Below are 23495 nucleotides of genomic sequence, written 5' to 3'. Positions count from 1 at the left end.
AAAAATTCTAAATGCCAAATACACCTAAAAACTGGGTTAACTCCCGCTAATTTTTTTTAAGCGGTATTTTTAGGATGAACCTCCCACACTCTGAGCAGTGCAGAGAGTCCAAGTGCAATTCACTTCGAAAATCAGAGGGCAGGATGTATTCCCACTGGAGAAGCCGGTAGCATAGTGCAGAGTGCGCCATTGCACATGCGCTGATCTGTAAGCAGTGAAACGTGCAGTGGCCTGCATTGCGGACTTCCTGACCGCATGTCAGCCCTGTGACCTGCATCGCTGTTCATTGCCTCCCCCACCCAATTCAGATGGCCAGCCCTGATCACCCTCTTCCCAGTGATTCTCTGGCAGAGTTGTAACAAGGACCCCCCACTCCACCCCCTTGGCACTACCCAGCAGGCTTTGCCAAGGTGGCCCTGCCAGTTTGCCTCTTTGGCAGTGATGGGGGCCAGGCTGGCACTCCCCGGGGGTCACCCCCAATTATCCCCAGCCTCTATATAGAGACAGATATCATCCAGTTTGTACTGCAGATTCCAGCTATGGTCATTGGGTGGAATATTTAAGATGTGATGCAAGATTTTCAACTGGCACTCCAGAAACAAAATCATTCTCCACCCCATCCTTCTTTTCAAGTTCCGTCCTGACCTTTCCCCTTTCCTACTCTGTAACCTTCTGTGTTTCTTTGTGATTCAACCTCGGCCTCTTGGTCTTCTCCAATTTATCACAGAATCGTAGAACCCTCCAGTGAAGAAAGAGGCCCTTCGGCCCATCGAGTCTGCACCGAACACAATCCCACCCAGGCCCTATCCCCATATAAGAACATAAGAAATAGGAGCAGGAGTAGGCCATCTAGCCCTTCGAGCCTGCCCCGCCATTCAATAAGATCATGGCTGATCTGAAGTGGATCAGTTCCACTTTCCCGCTTTCTCCCCATAACCCTTAATCCCCTCTCTTATCAAAAACCCATCAACCCGCGTCTCAAAAATATTTAGCGAGGCAGCCTCCACCACTTCAACGGGCAGAGAATTCCAGAGATTCACCACCCTTTGAGTGAAGAAGTTCCTCCTCAACTCTGTTCTAAACCGCACCCCCTTTATCTTGAGGCTGTGCCCCCTAGTCCTACTATCCTTTCTGAGCGGGAAGAGTCTCTCCACCTCTATCCTATCCATCCCATTCATCATCTTATACGTCTCAATGAAATCTCCCCTCATTCTTCTAAACGCTAACGAGTACAAGCCTAGTTTATTCAGCCTCTCCTCATAGCTCAACCCCCTCAACTCCGGTATCAGCCTAGTAAACCTCCTCTGCACTCCCTCCAAGGCCAAAATATCCTTGCGTAAGTACGGCGACCAAAACTGCACACAGTACTCCAGCTGCGGCCTCACCAATGCCCTATACAGCCGCAGCAAGACCTCCCTACTTTTATATTCAATCCCCCTCGCTATGAAGGCCAGCATCCCATTCGCCTTCCTGACCACCCGCAAGCTGGGTTTTTGCGACTCATGCACAAGGACCCCGAGGTCCCTCTGCACCGTCGCCTGCTGCAGTTTTTCGCCACGTAAGTAATAGTCCTTCCTACCGTTATTCCTACCCAAGTGGACAACCTCGCACTTGCCAACATTAAATTCCATTTGCCAGTTCCTGGCCCAATCGCCCAGCCTATCTAGATCCTTCTGCAGACTCTCCACACCCTCCGCGCAATTTGCCGTTCCACCAATCTTGGTGTCATCAGCAAATTTCGACACCCTACACTCGGTTCCCTCCTCCAGATCATCTATATAAATGGTAAAAAGCTGAGGCCCCAGCACCGACCCCTGGGGCACTCCACTAGTCACCATCCGCCAATCCGAATAGCACCCATTGACCCCCACTCTCTGCCTCCCTACATATGATACCCACTAATCCCTCTAACCTACACATCCCTGGACACTAAGGGGCAATTTCTTAGCATGGCCAATCAACCTAACCCGCACATCTTTGGAAACCAAAATACCCGGAGGAAACCCACGCAGACACGAGGAGAATGTGCAAGCTCCACACAGACAGTGACCCGAGCCGGGATTCGAACCCAAGACCCTGGAGCTGTGAAACAGCAGTGCTAAGCACTGTGCCACCCAATTTGGTGCGGTTTTGGTGGCAGTGCCTTGCAGAAGCCTAGCCCTGAATCCCTGAAGTTCTCTTCCTCAACCTTTGTAGTCCTCTATTACTCCTCCTTTAAGACATTCCTTAACATTCATTTCCTTGACCAGGGTTTTGGCCACCTTCTCCTATAATCTGTCATCAAATGCTACACTCCTGTGACATTTAAATACCTTTTAGAATCCCTACAGTGCAGAACTTTAATGGTGCTATATAAATGTAAGGTGTTGCTGTTATTGACTTTACTCCTCAGGTCTACTTTTGAAGTTAACTGCAGGCCAAAAAGATTACAGGCAATGTTACATCTTCCGATCCATCTCATATTGCTTGTTTCAGGATCTTAAGAGTGTCCACAAACTATCCTATGCCTCATTTTTTCCAGTAGCAACTTACCTTCCTGCTCACGCATGCATAAGAAAGCTTCACTCTTTAATAACTCCATCAATGCATTAGTGGGACATGACTGATCTGCTTCTATCACCCTCATGGTGAGGTCGCTCGGAGACACCACAGGTTGGGAGAGCATGAACCAAAATCCATGATTTTCCATTGGTTGGGCGATCCAGCTATCCGCCACTCCAAAGGAGGTGGATCTTTGAATAACAGCGTGGGTTTCCTCCGGGTGCTCCGGTTTCCTCCCACAGTCCAAAGATGTGCGGGTTAGGTTGATTGGCCATGCTAAGAAATTGCCCCTTAGTGTCCAGGGATGTGTAGGTTCGAGGGATTAGTGGGTATAGTATGTAAAGATATGGGGATAGGTCCTGGGTGGGATTGTGTTCGGTGCAGACTCGATGGGCCGAAGGGCCACTTTCTGCACTGTAGGGTTTCTATGATTCTACAACCCCTAGGTTTTACCTGGTCAGTGGGAGCAAAGTTAAAATCCAAAGGCTGTACAAAACCTACAACTCTGAACAGGAGGAACAGTGGGTTAGCACTGCTGCTTCACAGCTCCAGGGTCCTGGGTTCGATTCCTGGCTCGGGTCACTGTCTGTGTGGAGTTTGCACATTCTCCACGTGTCTGCGTGGGTTTCCTCCCACAGTCCAAAGATGTGCGGGTTAGGTTGATTGGCCGTGCTAAGAAATTGCCACTTAGTGTCCTGAGATGTGTAGGTTAGAGGGATTAGTGGGTAAATATATAGAGATGTGGGGGTAAGACCTGGGTAGGTTTGTGGTCGGTGCAGACTCGATGGGCCGAATGGCCTCTTTCTGTACTGTCGGGTTTCTATGATTCTATGACTCCTTGTTCCAGATTAATATAAATCAGTGTCATAATCCAGGCCAGAAACTCATGGTGTGTTGTGACGTTATCCTAGACCCATAGTTTCCACATTTGATTTGGCATCAGGATGAGCATAATGCCTTTCACTCCAGGTATGATATAACCAAAGAAAGATTTTTTGAGGTAGATCGTAACAAAAAGGATGAGCATCAGTTTTACCAATTACAAGAGAACAACCACAATGTTGTACAAACCTTAACATGTAAGCACGCTTGTTTCAAATCAAACAACATCCCATCAACATACATCCCTTTCAAGGCTTGGCACAGAAAGCAAGTATGCTCATGTGATGCTGCATTTTGCTGCTTTTGAACATCCGCTGTGAATTAACCCTTTGGATGTTGAATTAAAACACTGAGGCTTTCCAGTCCTGGAACTTTAGCACCCCTTGTGAGAGAGATAGAGACACTGCTTGCCCTTAGTTTCGAGCTAGCAAGTTTCAGACAGCAGAATTTTCATTTCAGATAGATAGTGAGACAGAAACACTGTCTCCAGTCCAAACAACTTCTGAGCCAAAATGAAACAAAAACCTTGGATTTTTCCTCTGTGGGAGGGGAAAATCAAACAGACCAAAGGCAGCAGCTGACCTGTCAATCATGTTCTACCCAACAACAATTCCAAAAGGGTCATTAAACTCCAGGGCACTGCATTCGGCCAGATTAAAAAATTAACAAGACTGCCATTATATTTCTTCAGTAACAATCAGACATTACAGCAAAAGTAAAACACTAGGGCCTGTTTGAAAGAAAAACTGCAGAGAAGCACAAATTGAAATATATTTCTCAAAGATACAACATCGTCACAGTCACTTAACGTGCTTTCTGCTGGTAAACGTGGGATTGTTGGATGTGCCATTCTCTAGATTGGGAAATGCTAAGCAGATCATGCATTGGAACAAGCTTCACTATGTTGGCAGTGTGCACTGAATTCCACTTTAGCATACTCAACTGGCCAATAGACTGTTTCAGAAAACTGCCCTCTATACTTATGAATGAACGGACGCAACTGTATCTGGAATTTAAGCTCTAACTGTTTGGCAAAAACGCAAGTCTTGGTCAGGATAAATTTTGTCCCTAAGTTTTTCTCCCCTGTCCCTATAGCTCGCTCTTGATATTGATCTCGTAGCTCGGTTCCTTATTCTCAGTAATTCTTGTTTATTTTCAGGTTAAATACCAAATTGGAACATATTAGTTTAAATGTGGTTTTGATTAATGAAATAATCGGCAGTCAAACAGAACCCCCAGCAACGTGGATTTCATTGTTTGAACTATACGTCCCAATATTCCGCTGCCTTTTGTCACAAAACCCAGATATCGAGAGTAATGAATCAACATCAGGGCCAGCCCATAATGATGGCTCAGCACACTGGGGGAATCAACTGAGTGCTGTATTGCTGCACTGTTTGCTACCTATTCACTGCCTGATGGACTCAGTGCCCACAATGTGATTTTTGTGCTTTGTTATCACTTAAACATTCCCGAGAGTATTGAATGTACTTTTATAGATGCACCATAGAAAGCATTCACAGTTGTATCACAGCTTGGTCTGTCTTAGACTTTGAGAAACTACAAAGTATTGTCATTTCACCCAGTCCGCCACAAACCAGCCTCCCATCCATTGACTCTGTCTACACTTCCCGCTGCCTTGGCAAAGCAGCCAACATAATTAAGGACCCCCACGCAACCCGGACATTCTCTCTTCCACCTTCTTCCTTCGGGAAAAAGATACAAAAGTTTGAGGTCATAGAATCCCTACAGTACAGGAGGAGGCCAATCAGCCCACTGAGCCTGTACTGTCCACAACCCCACCCAGGTCTTATCCTCGTAACCTCATGCATTCACCATGCTAGTCCCCCTGATACTAAGGGTCACTTTAATCTACCTAACCTGCACATCTCTGGACTGTGAAAGGCAACTAGAGCACCCCGAGGAAACCCATGCAGACACGGGGAGAATGTGCAGACTCCGCACAGACAGTGACCCGAGGCTGGATTTGAACCCTGGTCCCTGTGAGGCAGCAGCGCTCACCACCGTGCTGCTCTGAAGAACAGCTTCTTCCCTGCTGCCATCAGACTTTCGAATGGACCTACCTCGCGTTAAGTTGATCTTTCTCTACACCCGAGCTCTGACCGTAACACCACATTCTGCACTCCGTTCCTTCTCCATGTCTGTACAGCGCGCAAGAAGCAATGCTTTTCACTGTAGCCCAATACACGTGAAAATAAGAAATCCAATCAAAAACATTCCTGTGTCACTGCAATATTCGTGCGCCTTTGAAATTGCCAAAAGGAATTGTAAACGCACCAAAGGGACTGACTTTGATTTTTGTTTTACTAATTGGAGAAGCTGAGATGATACGTACCCGAAAGAACAGTGAAGACAGCAGCAAACGCGTTCAGTTTGAGGCCATCTATGACGTTATTTGAATGAAAGAGCTCCAGGCACATCAGGCTGAAACCGACAACTAAAAGCACGATATATAAAACTTCCGAGATGACCGCCAACCAAAGGACACCTGAAACAGAGGAGACACACACTGAGAAATCATACAGAGCACAGCAAGCCACTTCGCAACTCTCACTGACCATGATTAGAAATACTCGTCACCCAAAATAGAATCCCTACACCGCAGAAGGAGGCCATTCGGCCCATCGAGTCTACACCGACCACAATCCCACCCAGGCCCTATTCCCGTAACCCCGTGCGTTTACTAATTGACACCAAGGGACGATTTGTCGTGGCCAATCCACCCAACCTGTGCATCTTTGGACTGTGGGAGGAAAATCCACAGAGAAGGGCGAAAAGCTGCAGCATGCTACGGTGCAGAGGGACCTGGGGGTCCTTGTGCACGAGTCGCAAAAACCCAGTCTGCAGGTGCAGCAGGTGATCAAGAAGGCGAATGGGATGCTGGCCTTTATAGCGAGGGGGATAGAATATAAAAGTAGGGAGGTCTTGCTGCGGCTGTACAGGGCACTGGTGAGGCCACAGCTGGAGTACTGTGTGCAGTTTTGGTCACCGCACTCGCGCAAGGATATTTTGGCCTTGGAGGGAGTGCAGAGGAGGTTCACCAGGCTGATACTGGAGATGAGGGGGTTGGACTATGAAGAGACACGAAATAGACTGGATCTGCACTCATTGGAGTTTTGAAGGATGAGGGGGGATCTTATAGGGATGTATAAGATAATGAAGGGGATGGATAGGGTAGAGGTAGAGAGATTCTTCCCGCTCAGAAAGGACAGCAGGACTAGGGGGCACAGCCTCAAGATAAGTGGGGGGCAGTTTAGATCGGAGTTGAGGAGGAACTTCTTCACTCAAAGGGTGGTGAATCTCTGGAATTCTCTGCCCGTTGAAGTGGTGGAGGCTGCCTCGCTGAATATATTTAAGTCACGGATAGATAGATTTCTGATAGACAGGGGAATTAAGGGTTATGGGGAGAGGGCGGGAAAGTGGAACTGAGCAACGACAGATCAGCCATGATCTTATTGAATGGCGGGGCAGGCTCGAAGGGCTGGATGGCCGACTCCTGCTCCTATTTCTTATGTTCTTACGTTATAGAACGTGCGCCGACTCCGCACAGACAGCGACCCCGAGCCGGGAATCGAACCTGGGTCCCCGGCGCTGTGAGGCAGCCGTGCTGACCACTGTGCCGTCGTGCTGCCCCGATTGTGAGGCTGGGTTCAAATACAGCGTCACGAGAGGAGTTAAAGGTGACTTAATATGAAGGTTTTGAGAAACTTTGAAAGAACACAAGTTTAGAATAGACACGGTGACTTTGGAAATGCGGGAGGAAATCAGATATTTCACTCCACTGACTTTGAAATGACTCATTAAAATTACAGCTACTTTTATATTAATGATTTTTTTAATACCTGTGATATAATTGATTTTTAAAATTAAAAGCTCACTGAAGCATTAATAAACAGCAGTTCAATTGGAATGTTCACTCGAAGGGCTCTCTCACATTTACACAGCCTGCCCAGAAGTGAAACAAACTACTCCACAAAATAAAGATCAGGTTTCATGTTAAAATCAATCGGATTAATCATTTAAAACAGCATCTCGCGTAAAGATTCAAGAGTTAGAACTCCGGATTGCTAATTTCCCCATCCACTGATAGAATGGACTCCCAGCGAGCGACTGCCAAGGATGTCAAACAGGCAGGATATCCTTGGGTCTCACGGGCTGGGTGTCGGGGCACCGTGCCTGGCGAGGGCTGGGTGCCGGGGCACCGTGCCTGGCGAGGGCTGGGTGTCGGGGCACCGTGCCTGGCGAGGGCTGGGTGCCAGGGGCAAGAGCAGGTAAATATTCAGAAATACCAACAACTGGCAAGTGAGAAGCAGAGGACAAAGAGAGGAGGAGGAGGGTGAAAAGGAGGTGGAAGAAGAAACGGAGGAGGGGGTAGGTGGAGGAAGAGGTGAAGGAGGAGATAAGAGGAGGAGGAGGAAGTAGAGGAACGTGAAGAGGGAAAAGGATGCAACATTACCATTCGTTTCGAGCAGACACCTGATCCTGAACAGTAGTAGTAGTAGTAACAATCACACGCATCCATCCATCCATCCACAGTGCCACACAGGAGGGAGCGGAGGGTAGGCAGGCTCAAAACCAAGGGGAGGGAGGTGGCTCACATTGGGCACTGCAGACACAATGTCCCGTCCCTCAATCGGCACTCATTGCCTTTGACTGAGCGCCTCCCTCCCCCCCCCACAAGTTTAACAAGTAGCTCACATTGGCTCACCTGCTCTACACAGCGTTGGGAACAGGTCAGTTTACAGCCAGGTTAATGCCAGTGATGGTGGGATGAGGCCTTCAGGTTGTCGTGAAGAACCTTCAGTGGTTTCAGACGGGAAGGCAAACCATTGGCCTTCCAGCCCAGAACTAAATTCTTATAGACTTAGGGTTCAGGTACAGCAGGGTTCAGATACGCCCCCACTACTGAGATATCATCCAGATATAGAACCATAGAACCCTCCAGTGCAGAAAGAGGCCCTTCGGCCCATCGAGTCTGCACCGAACACAATCCCACCCAGGCCCTACCCCCATATCCCTACATATTATACCCACTAATCCCTCTAACCTACGCATCCCTGGACACTAAGGAGCAATTTCTTAGTATGGCCAATCAACCTAACCCGCACATCTTTGGAGGAAACCGGAGCACCCGGAGGAAACCCACGCAGACATGAGGAGAATGTGCAAACTCCACACAGACAGTGACCCGAGCCGGGAATCGAACCCAGGACCCTGGACCTGTGAAGCAGCAGTGCTAACCACTGTGCTACCGTGCCACCCTGTATGTATAACAACTTTTGGGACGCCTTGTAGAAGGTTCTCCAAGGGAGCCGCGCTCCGAAAGCTCGTGGTGTTTGCTACCAAATAAACCTGTTGGCCTTTAACCTGCTGTTGGGAGACTTCTTACTGAGAGGCCAAACCATTGGCTTACAAGGGAAATTCAAGATAATATTAGATCTCGGGGACAGGTATACAAATTGGCCAAGAAAACACGACAGACCGAGTATTGGGAGCAGTTAGAAGGGAGGACAGATTGATCGAGAAGGGGAAAACAGTGCATTGAGAGTAAGTTTGTGAGGAACATAAAAACTGATTGAATCATAGAAATATTACTGTCAATGAGTCGGTTGGCGCATGTCCTCAGATTTTTTTTCCCCCAATGGAACAAGGTGGAAGGTATTCAAAGGGGAATTGGATTGCTATCAGAGAGCTAGTACAGATTCAATGGGCCAAATGGCCTCCTTCTGCACTGGAACCATTCTGCGATAGCCCTTGTTGCTTCTCACAGCAAGCGGCCTGTATGATTCAGAAGCAGACGTTTTTGGATGGAATATTACGTCTGAGAGATTTGCTGGTCCCACTCATGCCATGATGCGGAGATGCTGGCGTTGGACTGGGCTCAGCAGAGTAAAAAGTCTGACGACGCCAGGTTTAAGGCCAACCGACTTATTTGATAGTAAACTCACAAGCTTTTGGGGTTAGTCCCTTCGTCAGGATTCACCTGACAAAGAGGGGAACCTCGAGAGCTGGTGAGTTTACTATCAAATCAATCGGTTGGACTTAAACCTGGGTGTTGTCAGACTTTTTACTGTGCCCACTGATGCCAACAGACCTTCTCAAAGGCTGGGCGCGTTTTACAGTCCGGGCCCCATTGTGACAGAGGGGTAACATCCCTCCCCGTATGCTCACTGTTTACGTGCAAGTTCATTTTCAACTCTGACTGATCCTCGGGTGCCCAGAGGCGAGGACTGCAGATATTCAGTAACGTTCGTTACCCTCTGCGTTTCTCTCCCTGTATGAACGCACTGACTGTCCCAAGAAAGTGTCAGTAGTTTGTAAAGTTAATTGTATACCCCTTTGGTCAATCATTTCCACCTTAATCAGCACCCCCCCGGTTAATTCAATTCACTTTCACCCTATTATCGACAAGGAAATTCACACAAATTAATTGCAGGCAACATTGCTCATTCACTGAAAAACATTACACTTAAATGAACAATGACAATCAGAGAAAGAAAATTACCCCACCACAGAGGTTTAACTTTAATTAAATATGTATTGAAAAATTTTCCAACGCGGTACAATAGTCTGTGCCCAGTGTCCATGAGGAGGACTCATGCTAAGGCAGAGTTTAGAACACTGTATCTCTGTAAGGTTGGCCGTTTGTTTAACCTGATCGCAAACTGGTTGCGATACCGTGTGCAGTTTTGGTCGCCGCACTTGCGCAAGGATATATTGGCCTTGGAGGGAGTGCAGAGGAGGTTCACCAGACTGATACCGGAGATGAGGGGGTTGGACTATGGAGAGAGACTAAATAGACTGGGTCTGTACTCGGAGTTTAGAAGGCTGAGGGGGGATCTTATAGAGACGTATAAGATAATGAAGGGGATGGATAGGGTAGAGGTAGAGAGATTCTTCCTACTTAGAAAGGATAGCAGGACCAGAGGGCACAGCCTCAAGATAAAATGGGGACAGTTTAGAATGGAGTTGAGGAGGAACTTCTTCACTCAAAGGGTGGTGAATCTCTGGAATTCTCTGCCCGTTGAAGTGGTGGAGGCTACCTCGCTGAATATATTTAAGTCATGGGTAGATAGGTTTCTGATAGACAGGGGGGATTAAGGGTTATGGGGAGAAAGCGGGAAAATGGAACTGATCCACTTCAGATCAGCTATGATCTTATTGAATGGCGGGGCAGGCTCGAAGGGCTAGATGGCCGACTCCTGCTCCTATTTCTTATGTTCTTATTTCTATTTTCACAGTTTTGGAGCCGAAACCTAGCAGATAAAAACGATCTGAATTGCCTACGTTTGAGATATACCTCAATGTTAACTCCTTCAACTCAGAAATTTGGATGTTTAGCTATTGGTAAAGAGCTGCTCTAGTTTCTATTTATAAAGTTCTCTACTGTCTCTACATTTCTATTAATAAATCACACGCGTATCTAAAAAGAACAGATGGCAAATTCTGTGGAGCTTGTCAGATGCAATCATCTGCTCAATGGGATGTTGCTCCAACACCCATAGTCGAAAATCGCTATTAATGTCATTTCTTACAACCAACTCCCCAAAAATTTATAGTCAAACTTAACAGCAGCGCATAGAATCTCAGTACAGAGGGATGCCATTCAGCCCATTGAGTCTGCACCATAAGAACATAAGAAATAGGAGCAGGAGTAGGCCATCTCGCCCTTCGAGCCTGCCCCGCCATTCAATAAGATCATGGCTGATCTGAAGTGGATCAGTTCCACTTTCCCGCTTTCTCCCCATAACCCTTAATTCCCCTGTCTATCAGAAACCTATCTACCCGTGACTTAAATATATTCAGCGAGGTAGCCTCCACCACTTCAATGGGCAGAGAATTCCAGAGATTCACCACCCTTTGAGTGAAGAAGTTCCTCCTCAACTCTGATCTAAACTGCCCCCCCACTTATCTTGAGGCTGTGCCCTCTAGTCCTGCTGTCCTTTCTAAGTGGAAAGAATCTCTCTACCTCTACCCTATCTAGCCCCTTCATTATCTTATATGTCTCTAGAAGATCCCCCCTCAGCCTTCTAAACTCCAACGAGTACAGGCCCAATCTACTCAATCTCTCCTCAAAAGCTAACCCCCTCATCTCCGGTATCAACCTGGTGAACCTTCTCTGTACTCCCTCCTCGGCCAACATCAGGGGACCAACAACAGACCCTCTCCGTAACCCTACATATTTACCTTACTAACCCTCTGACACTACGGGGTAATTTAACATGGCCAATCAGCCTAACCCCCAGATCTTTGGAGTGTGGGAGGAAACTGGGGTATCTGGAGGACGTGGGGAGAATGTGCAAACTCCACACAGACAGTGACTCGAGGCCGGAATCGAACCCAGGGCCCTGGCGCTGTGAGGCAGCAGTGCTAACCACTCTGCCACCGTACACACGCCAAAAGTCAAAACCTATTTACAACGTCACTGTACACAGTCATCTGAGCAATTCTCTTTCCTGTTTCTTGTTGAGGCTACTGTTTGTCAGTCAGTGCTTGCCAACATTTCCCTAATTCTATACTGCTGTATTCAAAATGAGAAAATTTGCCAATGACTCTTCCTGATGCAGTGTGACGTTCCTATCAGATACATTACTATCGCTTCCATAATCCCATTTCCCCAAACCCATGGGTAGATTCAAACACAATAGTCTTCGAGTTCTCCACCAGATCCTGACTTGGACCATAATGTGGTGTTTTCAGATTTCCAGAAGGCGTTCGATAAGGTGCCTCACAAAAGGTTGCTGCATAAGATTAAGGTCCACGGAGTTGGGGGTAGAGTGTTAGCGTGGATTGAGGATCGGCTATCTCACAGGAAGCAGAGAGTTGGAATAAATGGGTGCTTTTCCGGTTGGCAGTTGGTGAGTAGTGGACTGCCGTAGGGGCTGGGGCCGCAACTGTTTGGTCACCCAGTTACAGGAAGGATGTAAATAAGGTTGAAAGAGTGCAGAGAAGGTTCACAAGGATGTTGCCGGGACTTGAGAAGCTGAGTTACAGAGAGAGATTGAATAGGTTAGGACTTTATTCCCTGGAGTGTAGAAGAATGAGAGGAGATTTGATGGAGGTGTATAAGATTTTGATGGGTATAGATAGAGTGAATGCAAGCAGGCTTTTTCCACTGAGGCTAGGGGAGAAAAAAAACCAGGCGGCATGGGTTAAGGGTGAAAGTTTAAAGGGAATATTACGGGGGGCTTCTTCACACAGAGAGTGGTGGGAGTGTGGAATCAGCTGCCGGATAAATGCGGGGTCACATTTAACATCTAAGAAAAATTTGGACGGGTTCATGGATGAGAGGGGTGTGGAGGGATATGGTCCACGTGCAATATGGTGCACGAGGAAAAAAAATGGTTGGGCACAGACAAGAAGGGCCAAAAGGCCTGTTTCTGAGCTGTAATTTTCTATGGTTTACCATTTTCATAGGCGATCTGGAGGAGGGGACCAAGTGCAGTGTAACAAAGTTTGCGGATGACACGAAGATGAGTGGAAAAGCAAATTGCATGGAGGACGTGGAAAGTCTGCAGAGGGATCTGGATAGGCCGAGTGAGTGGGCGAGGACCTGGCAGATGGAGTACAACGTTGCTAAGTGTGAGGTTATCCACTTTGGAAGGAATAATAGTGAAATGGACTAATATTTAAATGGTGAAAAATTACAAGATGCAGAGGGACCTGGGGGTCCTTGTGCACGAATCGCAAAAACCCAGTCTGCAGGTGCAGCAGGTGATCAAGAAGGCGAATGGGATGCTGGCCTTTATAGCGAGGGGGATAGAATATAAAAGCAGGGAGGTCTTGCTGCAACTGTACAGGGCACTGGTGAGGCCGCAGCTGGAGTACTGTGTGCAGTTTTGGTCCCCTTATCTGCGGAAGGATATATTGGCCTTGGAGGGAGTGCAGAAGAGGTTCACCAGGCTGATACCGGAGATGAGGGGGTTGGACTATGAGGAGAGATTGAGTAGACTGGACCTGTACTCATTAGAGTTTAGAAGTCTGAGGGGAGGATCTTATAAAGACACATAAGATAATAAAGGGGCTGGATAGGATAGAGGTAGAGATTCTTTCCACTTAGAAAGGAAACCAGAACTAGAGGGCACAGCCTCAAGATAAGGGGGAGTCAATTTAGAACAGAGTTGAGGAGGAACTTCGTCTCCCAGAGGGTAGTAAATCTTTGAATTCTCTGCTCATTGAAGCGGTGGAGGCTACCTTGCTAAATGAGTTTAAGTCACGGGTAGATAGATTTCTGAGCAATCAGGGAATTAAGGGTTATGGGGAGAAAGCAGGTAAGTGGAACCGAACCCACTATCAGATCAGCCATGATCTTGTTGAATGACGGGGAAGGCTCGAGGGGCTAGATAGCCTACTCCTGCTCCTCTTTCTTATGTTATTAATCATAGAACCCCTACAGTGCAGAAGGAGACCATTTGGCCCATCGAGTCTGTACCAATCACAATATCACTCAAGGCCCTATTCGCATAACCCCACACATCTACCCTGCGAATCCTGCCCCCCAACACTCGGGTCAACTTAGCATGGTCAACCAATGTAACCCACACATCTTTGGAGTGCGGGAGGAAACCCACGCAGACATGGGGAGAAAGTGCAAACTCCACACAATTGAATCCAGGTCCCTGGCACTGTGAGGCAGCAGTGCTCACCCACTGTGCCACCCTTCACTGGGTCAACTTTCTGAGTCACGGGCCTGTGACTGTTCAAGAGCGAGACCCACAACAACAGAAGATGATGAACACATGGCGGCCTTGCAAGCTGCAAACATTCTGAGGCTCAGTGAGAGAGGTTTTGCGTTTGATCTGATGATATTTTGAAGGCAACAATGAAAATCAGTAGCCAGAAGATTAAAGAAAGTGGAAAGGAATTTCTCAAGAGAATCGTATTTTATGTAAAAAGACCATTCCAGCAAACCACGCAGCAAACACATTTTAATGATTTGGAAGTTCATAAAGAGCTCACAGCAAGTTCGGAGGGATACAAGATAATTGTATTTGTGGAGTGAGCCAGAAAACAAATCAAACATTGATTATTACAGGAATGGTCTGATTGATTCCTGGCTTAGACCCTGGTTTTGATCATTCTCTTACACATCTCATCATGAATCTCAAGCAATGGGAAGCTTGCTCCCTTTTCCAATCACCAGCTAAAGCCCGAGACTTCACAATGCTGTAAATACTGAGATAGTTTTACATCTACACACGTTCCAACGTCATTGTTATCTGTGGCAATATAAATTAGTCGAATCCCTACAGTGCCCAAAGAGGCCATTTGGCCCATCAAGCCAGCACCAAAACAATCCCATCCAGGCCCTACCCCCATAACCCCATGTATTTATCCTAGTTAGTTCCCCCTGACACTAGGGTCATTTTATCATGGCCAATCCACTTAACCCGCACATCTTTAGAGTATGAGAGGAAACCGGAGCACCCGGAGGAAACCCACGCAGACACAGGGGGAACATGCAAACTCCATACAGAGTGTCACCGGAGGCCGGGATCGAACCCAGACCCTTGTGAGGCAGCAGTGCTCACCACTGTGCCACCGTGCCATCCTACCTTAGATCCATGTTGCTGAAACCTGGAAATTATGGATAGATGAGGAAGATGGATTGTCAATTTCACTCATACAGTGCTTAACTTTGTGCAGTATTCCAGGACAGGCAACGTCCCGGTGGGTTTTCTCCGGGTGCTCCGGTTTCCTCCCACATCCCAAAAAGGGTGATTCGTGTCAATAAATTGTCCCTGAATTGGATCTCCCTTAATCTGGCGCACATATAATTCCCTAAATTTGCACCCCCTTTATTGTGGAATCCACTAGATGCAGACAAAAGTCATAGGTAGGAGGAGGATTGGAATGAGGCACTCACTGAGTGTTAAAATGGGCGGCACGGCCGAAGGGCCTGTTTCCTGTGCTGTGCTGTTCTTCTCTATTATCACTCGGCTATTAATCCAGAAACTCAGTTAACGTTCTGGGGACCCGGGTTCGAATCCCGCCACGGCCAATGGTGGAATTTGAACTCAATAAAAAAAAGAATCTGGAATTAAGAATTGACTGATGACCGTGAAACCATTTTTGATGGTCAGAAAAACCCATCTGCTTCATTAATGCCCCTTCAGGGAAGGAAATCTGCTGTCCTCACCCGGTCTGGCCTACACGTGACTCCAGAGCCACAGCCATGTGGTTGACTCTCAACTGCCCTCAGGGATGGGCAATAAATGCTGGCCAGGCAGCGGTGCCCGTGTCCCACAGATGAATGAAAGAACAGAATTCCTTCTGCCCAAAGCTGTTCATGGCTGTGTTTTGATTTCCTTTTATTGTAACCTCATAAAATTCCAATCTGTCTTCGAGGCAAAGCCAACAGTTCAAATATCAAACCACCCTGGGTCAACGTGTTCATGATACACACTCTTTTAATTTCAAATTGTAATTCCTTACTGAACACTGCGCAGTCAGCAGCAAGGATGTGAAATTCTGTGCACACGCCAGCCTCTCACTTCCCTCCAACCCCAGCTCGCCAATCGGAATGATTGACAAGCTTCTGAGTAAACGGGAGTGTTGTTGACTGCCGCGTGCAAACACATGCAGCCTTCGAGAAAGACGGTGGAATTATCGCAAACAGACTCAACGTGAAGATGCTGCGCCCACGTGTCAGGGGGACGAGCTCGGGTCAGTACGTGGGGTGATGGAGAAGGGCCCTGGGATAGCAGGCTCGATGGGCCGAACGGCCTCCCGCTGCACAGTGTGATTCCACGATATTCTACAATGAAGAAAGAAATAATCAAACCAATTTAGTTGGACAGTTGGTTAGGCAGGGCTACTTTACGACCTGTTAGTGCCATGAGCTGTTGACACAGGGCCCAGGAACCTGATTGACCCCTGAGCCAGAATGCCGAGCTATATTGGGCCTCGAACTTCACAGAATCCCGAAAGTACGGAAGGAAGCCATCCACCCCATTTAGTCTGCAGTGACGCTCCGACAGTGTGTCTCTCTGAGAGCCTTGGAGAACTTAGACCCTTGATTCATGCGTGGAATCTGGACGTGAGGAGTTTAGAAGGGTGAGGGGGGATCTTATAGAGATGTATAAGATAATGAAGGGGATGGATAGGGTAGAGGTAGAGAGATTCTTCCCGCTTAGAAAAGATAGCAGGACTAGAGGGCACAGCCTCAAGATAAGGGGGGGTGGGAAGTTTAGAACAGAGTTGAGGAGGAACTTCTTCACTCAAAGGGTGGTGAATCTCTGGAATTCTCTGCCCGATGAAGTGGTGGAGGCTGCCTCGCTGAATATATTTAAGTCACGGGTAGATAGGTTTCTGATAGACAACAGGAATTAAGGAGAGAAAGCGGGAAAGTGGAACTGATCCACTATCAGATCAGCCATGATCTTATTGAATGGCGGGGCAGGCTCGAAGGGCCAGATGGCCGACTCCTGCTCCTATTTCTTATGATTGCGGTCACAGAGATTTGGTTAAAAAAAGGGGCAGGACTGGCAGCCAAATGTTCCGAGATGTCGATGTTTTAAGCGAGACAGAGAGGAAGGCAAAAAAGGGGTGGGGGAGTTGCAATACTAGTAAGGGAACATGTTATAGCTGTTCAGAGGGAGGACACCTTGGATGAATCATTCAACAAGACACTGTGGGTAGAGTTCAGAAACAGGAAGGGGGCAGTCACTGTGCTGGGGGTGTACTACAGGCTTCCCAACAGCCCATGGGAAGTTGAAGAATGGATATCTAAGCAGATTCTGGACAGATGTAGAAATAATAGGGTCATTGAAGTGGGAGACTTTAATTTTTCCCATATTGACTGGGAATTTCTTAGGGCTGGATGGTGAGGAATTTAAGTGTGCCCAGGAAGTTTTTTCTGGAACAATATATGGACAGTCCCACTGGAGAGGGGGCTATACTGGTCAGGCCATCAAAGTTGGGGAACATCCGGCAAACAGTGACCACAATTCCGTAAGCTTTTAGATACACGTGGAAAAGGACAAGTATTGCCCAAGGGTTAAGGTGCTAAACTGGGGGAGGGCTAATTACAACCAGATTAGGCAGGATTTGGAGGCTGTTGTTTGGGAGAGGGTGTTTGAGGGTAAATTCACATTTGGCACGTGGGGGAGCAGTTGATCAGAATGCAGGACAGGCATGTGCCTGTGAAAAGGAAGGACAGGAAAGGCAGGATTCAGGAAATTGTGAGTCCAGTCTAAAAGAAAAAAGGTGCATACATGAAGCCTAGGCAACTGAAAACAGGTGAAGCATTTGAAGAACAGGTAAGTAGAGAAGAACTCAAACAGGCAGTTAGGAGGACAAAAAGGGGTCACAAAATGTCCTTGGCAGGCAGGAATAAGGAGAATCCCAAGGCATTTTATACATACATTCGGAACAAGGAGGTAGCTTGACAGAGAGTTGGTCCACTGACCATGTAATCGCCCAGTGCTGTACTGATACACTGACAGCGTCAGCACCCAGTGCTGTACTGATACACTGACAGTGTCAGCACCCAGTGCTGTACTGATACACTGACAGTGTCAGCACCCAGTGCTGTACTGATACACTGACAGTGTAAACACCCAGTGCTGCACTGATACACTGACAGTGTCAGCACCCAGTGCTGTACTGATACACTGACAGTGTAAACACCCAGTGCTGCACTGATACACTGACAGTGTCAGCACCCAGTGCTGTACTGATACACTGAGAGTGTAAACACCCAGTGCTGTACTGATACACTGACAGTGTCAGCACCCAGTGCTGTACTGATACACTGACAGTGTAAACACCCAGTGCTGCACTGATACACTGACAGTGTAAACACCCAGTGCTGCACTGATACACTGACAGTGTCAGCACCCAGTGCTGTACTGATACACTGACAGTGTCAGCACCCAGTGCTGTACTGATACACTGACAGTGTCAGCACCCAGTGCTGTACTGATACACTGACAGTGTCAGCACCCAGTGCTGTACTGATACACTGACAGTGTCAGCACCCAGTGCTGTACTGATACACTGACAGTGTCAGCACCCAGTGCTGTACTGATACACTGACAGTGTCAGCACCCAGTGCTGTACTGATACACTGAGAGTGTCAGCACCCAGTGCTGTACTAATACACTGACAGTGTCAGCACCCAGTGCTGTACTGATACACTGACAGTGTAAACACCCAGTGCTTCACTGACACACTGACAGTGTCAGCACCCAGTGATGTACTGATACACTGACAGTGTCTGCACCCAGTGCTGTACTGATACACTGACAGTGTCAGCACCCAGTGCTGTACTGATACACTGACAGTGTCAGCACCCAGTGCTGTACTGATACACTGACAGTGTCAGCACCCAGTGCTGTACTGATACACTGACAGTGTAAACACCCAGTGCTGTCCTGATACACTGACAGTGTCAGCACCCAGTGCTTCACTGATACACTGACAGTGTCAGCACCCAGTGCTGTACTGATACACTGACAGTGTCTGCACCCAGTGCTGTACTGATACACTGACAGTGTCAGCACCCAGTGCTTCACTGATACACTGACAGTGTCAGCACCCAGTGCTGTACTGATACACTGACAGTGTCAGCACCCAGTGCTGTACTGATACACTGACAGTGTCAGCACCCAGTGCTTCACTGACATACTGACAGTGTCAGCACCCAGTGCTGTACTGATACACTGAGAGTGTAAACACCCAGTGCTGTACTGATACACTGACAGTGTCAGCACCCAGTGCTGTACTGATACACTGACAGTGTCAGCACCCAGTGCTGTACTGATACACTGACAGTGTCAGCACCCAGTGCTGTACTGACACACTGACAGTGTCAGCACCCAGTGCTGTACTGATACACTGACAGTGTAAACACCCAGTGCTGCACTGATACACTGACAGTGTCAGCACCCAGTGCTGTACTGATACACTGACAGTGTCAGCACCCAGTGCTTCACTGACACACTGACAGTGTCAGCACGCAGTGGTGTATTCTTGCTCAGGCTATGGGAAGGACACATTTTGACTCACTGGAAAGACTCATGACTGTCTTGCTGTTGATACGTTTGGTGAACAAATGACCAGAGAGGTGCAAATGGAATCTTTTCACTACAAAACCGATAGTTACGCCTTCCTTTCCCCACTGTGAATCTCCTTTTCCCAGCTTAGTCTGCATTCTCGATGCAAAACTGATGGAGTTTTCCAACCTCTGCTCGATGAGAGAGTCCTGCCCCCACACTGTGAGGCAAGGCATCGCACAACAGGATGGGTTCCCTGTCTGGATCAAAGTGAATTAACAGCTTAGCCGATTGTAGAAGTGCTTCCACATCTTTCAAAGTTGCCTTCTGTGCAAATTCCCATTTCCTTTTGGATTCTCTGCGCAGAAGTAGGGACAGTGGAGCTGACACTGTAGACAGGATCTGGCAAAAACGTTCCATGACAGTTTCTCAAACCTACAAATCATACAATCGCGACAGTGCAGGAGAAGATCCTTTGGTCATCGAACCTGCACTGACAACAACCCCACCCAGGCCCTCTCCCCGTCACCATTTTCCCTGCTGATCCTCCTGACAAAGAACAAGGAACAACCCAGCACGGGAAACAGGCCCTTCGGCCCAACGAGCCCGCACCGCCATCTTAACAATGTGTTTTTCCTCCTCCACCCTTGACCCATGTCTATGCTTCTGGTACCCCCATTGGAAACCAGATTCAGGGGAGAATAATCCTCCCTTGAATCATCCTCTCTGCAGGAGATAAACCTCGTGGAGTGAACCCGTGACCGAGACGGCTCCATGGTTCCGAGCCCTTGCTAACTCTTCCTACTCCTGGCCAGGGACTCTGTTCTGGGTTTGAAACAGTGAGGAGTGGCCTGAGGATCTACGTACAACACTGGTAACACACAATGTACCCAGTTCAGCCCTGAACACGTCCAGATACTTCACAACATCCTTACTCACCTTTGTGTGTTTGATTTAACCCCAACTCAATGGAGTTTGTGGAGCCAGACTCGTCTGAGCAAACTCAGCTCCATCCCATTGATCACAGTGAGGGGGTGTCCCCTTGCTTCTTGACTATTAGACACAAGACAGACTTCCAATGTTCCAAGCAAAGGTACGGGCTAGAACATGGGCGAGGCTCGCAGAACAGAATTCTCCATTGGAATTCTTCTCTCACTCTCGCGAGGCCGTAAAATCCTGCCTGTGGATTCCCCGGTGTACGCCCAAATATTAATCTCTGCCAAAATGAGAGCTGGCGATCAGTTGGAGTACCCCTTCAACGTGTGTGTTTCCTCACTAAGTCCAGATGCGGAGGCTCCTGCAGCACGGTGGTTAGCACCGCTGCTTCACAGCTCCAGGGAACTGGGTTCGATTCCCGGCTCGGGTCACTGTGTGGGGTTTGTACATTCTCCCCGTGTCTGCGTGGGTTTCCTTCGGGTGCTCCGGTTTGGTCCCAAAGATGTGGGGGTTGGCCATGATTGGCCATGCTAAATTAACAATTAGTGTCCTGGGATGTGGAGGTTAGAGGGATTCGTGGGGTAAATGTGTGGTGTTATGGGGGATAGTGCCTGTGTTGGATTACCATCGGGGCAGACTCGATGGGCCGAATGGCCTCCTTTTGCACTCTATGATTTCTGAAAGCAAATTTTCTGCTCCATCTGACCTCCGTTACAAAGTTCAAAAGGATTCTTTGCGATGAATTCTCCCACTGTGGTTTAGCTTCCTTTCTGCTTACAAAGCCTAAGCATACTTGCACAGAAAGAGGCAAAGGCCTGGATTAGGAAGCTGCCAAGTGACAGTGGGATGAACAAGGGCAACAGGCTCCCTGCCGGAGACAACACTCGGAAGAAAAACTGAAAATTCTGCCCAATCTTTCGGCTCAAATCTCTCAGCGAATTGCAAAGGGTTGTCCCCAAATTGTTAATTCATACTCCTGACGCATGCTTGCTGAAGACAGGACTTAACTCCCAGAAGTGCGACGTTTGATGTATCTGATTAGAATTCGAGAGTCGATCATGTGGCTCCCCCTCATCCCTCCAGCGCTCAATTTAATGGAATTGATCGCCAGTGCGCCTGAACAGAATGTGTAAGTTCGTTTGAAAAGAGAGAACATAGAACACTACAGCACAAACAGGCCCTTTGGCCCACAAGTTGCACCGATCATATCCCTACCTACCAGGCCTATCTGTAATCCTCAATCCCATTAAATCCCATATACTCATCCACAAGTCTTTTAAAAGACCCCAGCGAGTTTGCCTCCACCACCACCGACGGCAGCCGATTCCACTCACTCACCACCCTCTGAGTGAAAAACTTACCCCTAACATCTCCTCTGTACCTGCTCCCCAGCACCTTCAACCTGTGTCCTCTCGTAGCGACCATTTCAGCCCTGGGAAATAGCCTCCGAGAATCCACCCTATCTATTCCTCTCAACATCTTATAAACCTCTATCAGGTTGCCTCTCAACCTTCGTCTCTCCAGGGAGAAGAGTCCCAGCTCCCTCAACCTATCCTCATAAGGCATGCCTCCCAATCCAGGCAACATCCTTGTAAATCTCCTCTGCACCCTCTCAATAGCTTCCACATCCTTCCTGTAGTGAGGCGACCAGAACTGCGCACAGTACTCCAAGTGGGGTCTGACAAGGGTCTTATCATTATGTACTAGTTCTGCAACTACTTCTAAATGCTGACTCCAGTGCCCAGCAACGTACAATGAAAACATCTTAAAACGTCCACAAAGATCTGGGATCCAGCCACCCGATATGAAGCACTCAAACTTTCATCAAAATTACTTGTGGAATTTTGTGGCCCCTCCCACAGTCAGGTTTTCCAGTCCTGCCGAACTCACTGGACCTTTGAAAGTCTGGCTGCCATTCCCCCCCGACCGCACCCTGTCACCACCTCACAAGGGCAGCACAATGGTTAGCGTGGTAGCCTCGCAGCGCCAGGGACCCGGGTTCGATTCCCAGCTTGGATCACTGTTTGTGCAGAGTCTGCATGTTCTCCCCGTGTCTGCGTGGGTTTCCTCCGGGTGCTCTGGTTTCCTCCCACAGTCTGAAAGACGGACTGATTGGGTGCATTGGCCATGGTAAATTCACCCTCACTGCACCCGAACACGCGCCAGAGTGTGGCGGCTAGGGGATTTTCACTGTAACTTCATTGCAATGTTAATAACTTGCAACACTAATAAACTTTAACTTTGGAACTTAAAACTTTAAAAACACCTTTGCCACAATGTGGTCAACAAATTACACCATAAATGTACCGCTAAAAACGATTGCTTGAGAAGTTTGGTTTAGTGTTTCTCATAAGAACATAAGAAATAGGAGCAGGAGTCGGCCATCCAGCCCTTCGAGCCTGCCCCGCCATTCAATAAGATCATGGCTGATCTGAAGTGGATCAGTTCCACATTCCCACCCTCTCCCCATAACCCTTAATCCCCTCTCCTATCAAAAACCCATCAACCCGCGTCTTAAAAATATTTAGCGAGGTAGCCTCCACCACTTCAACGGGCAGAGAATTCCAGAGATTCACCACCCTTTGAGTGAAGAAGTTCCTCCTCAACTCCATTCTAAACCGCCCCCCTTTTATCTTGAGGCTGTGCCCCCTAGTCCTATTGTCTTTTTTGAGCGGGAAGAGTCTTTCCACCTCTATCCTATCCATCCCATTCATCATCTTATACGTCTCAATGAGATCTCCTCTCATTCTTCTAAACTCTAACGAGTACAAGCCCATTTTGGTTTGCCACACAGTATTTTGATATTTGACGCCAAACTCTGTATTTTTAATGAGCCTTGGGACTCTCCAGACTTTGGAAGAGGAAAACAGTTGTAAATGCGTCTAGTTTGGGGGCGTTTAAGAGATCTCTGGATAGGTTTATGGACGAAAAGGGATTGGTATAGGCTAGTGGGTCATTGTTTTTGTAACTGGTCGGCGCAACATCGTGGGCCGAAGGGCCTGTTCTGCGCTGTAATGTTCTATGTTCTATGTAACACTCATTCTGTAAAGTTCAAATAATAAGGGGAAGACTTGTCTCTCTTCCAGAGGCGAACATCTTCCAGCTCCGCAGAAAAAT

The 23495-nt window shown here is 47.8% G+C and overlaps 1 protein-coding gene across 1 annotated transcript in view; it reads right to left on the bottom strand.

Annotated features, from left to right (window-relative positions):
• gsg1l (gsg1-like) overlaps nucleotides 1-23495 on the bottom strand; it is a 248084-nt gene that overhangs the window by 104179 nt on the left and 120410 nt on the right. The window contains exon 3 of the mRNA XM_080206057.1: nucleotides 5780-5932. Within this exon, the coding sequence (XP_080062183.1) occupies nucleotides 5780-5932 (153 nt within the window). The remainder of the gene's footprint in view (nucleotides 1-5779; nucleotides 5933-23495) is intronic.

Source organism: Carcharhinus amblyrhynchos, chromosome 18 (assembly GCF_965287045.1).
Source record: "Carcharhinus amblyrhynchos chromosome 18, sCarAmb.v2.hapA, whole genome shotgun sequence".
Lineage (NCBI taxonomy): Eukaryota > Metazoa > Chordata > Chondrichthyes > Carcharhiniformes > Carcharhinidae > Carcharhinus > Carcharhinus amblyrhynchos.
This window is presented reverse-complemented; position numbering and strand designations above follow the sequence as displayed.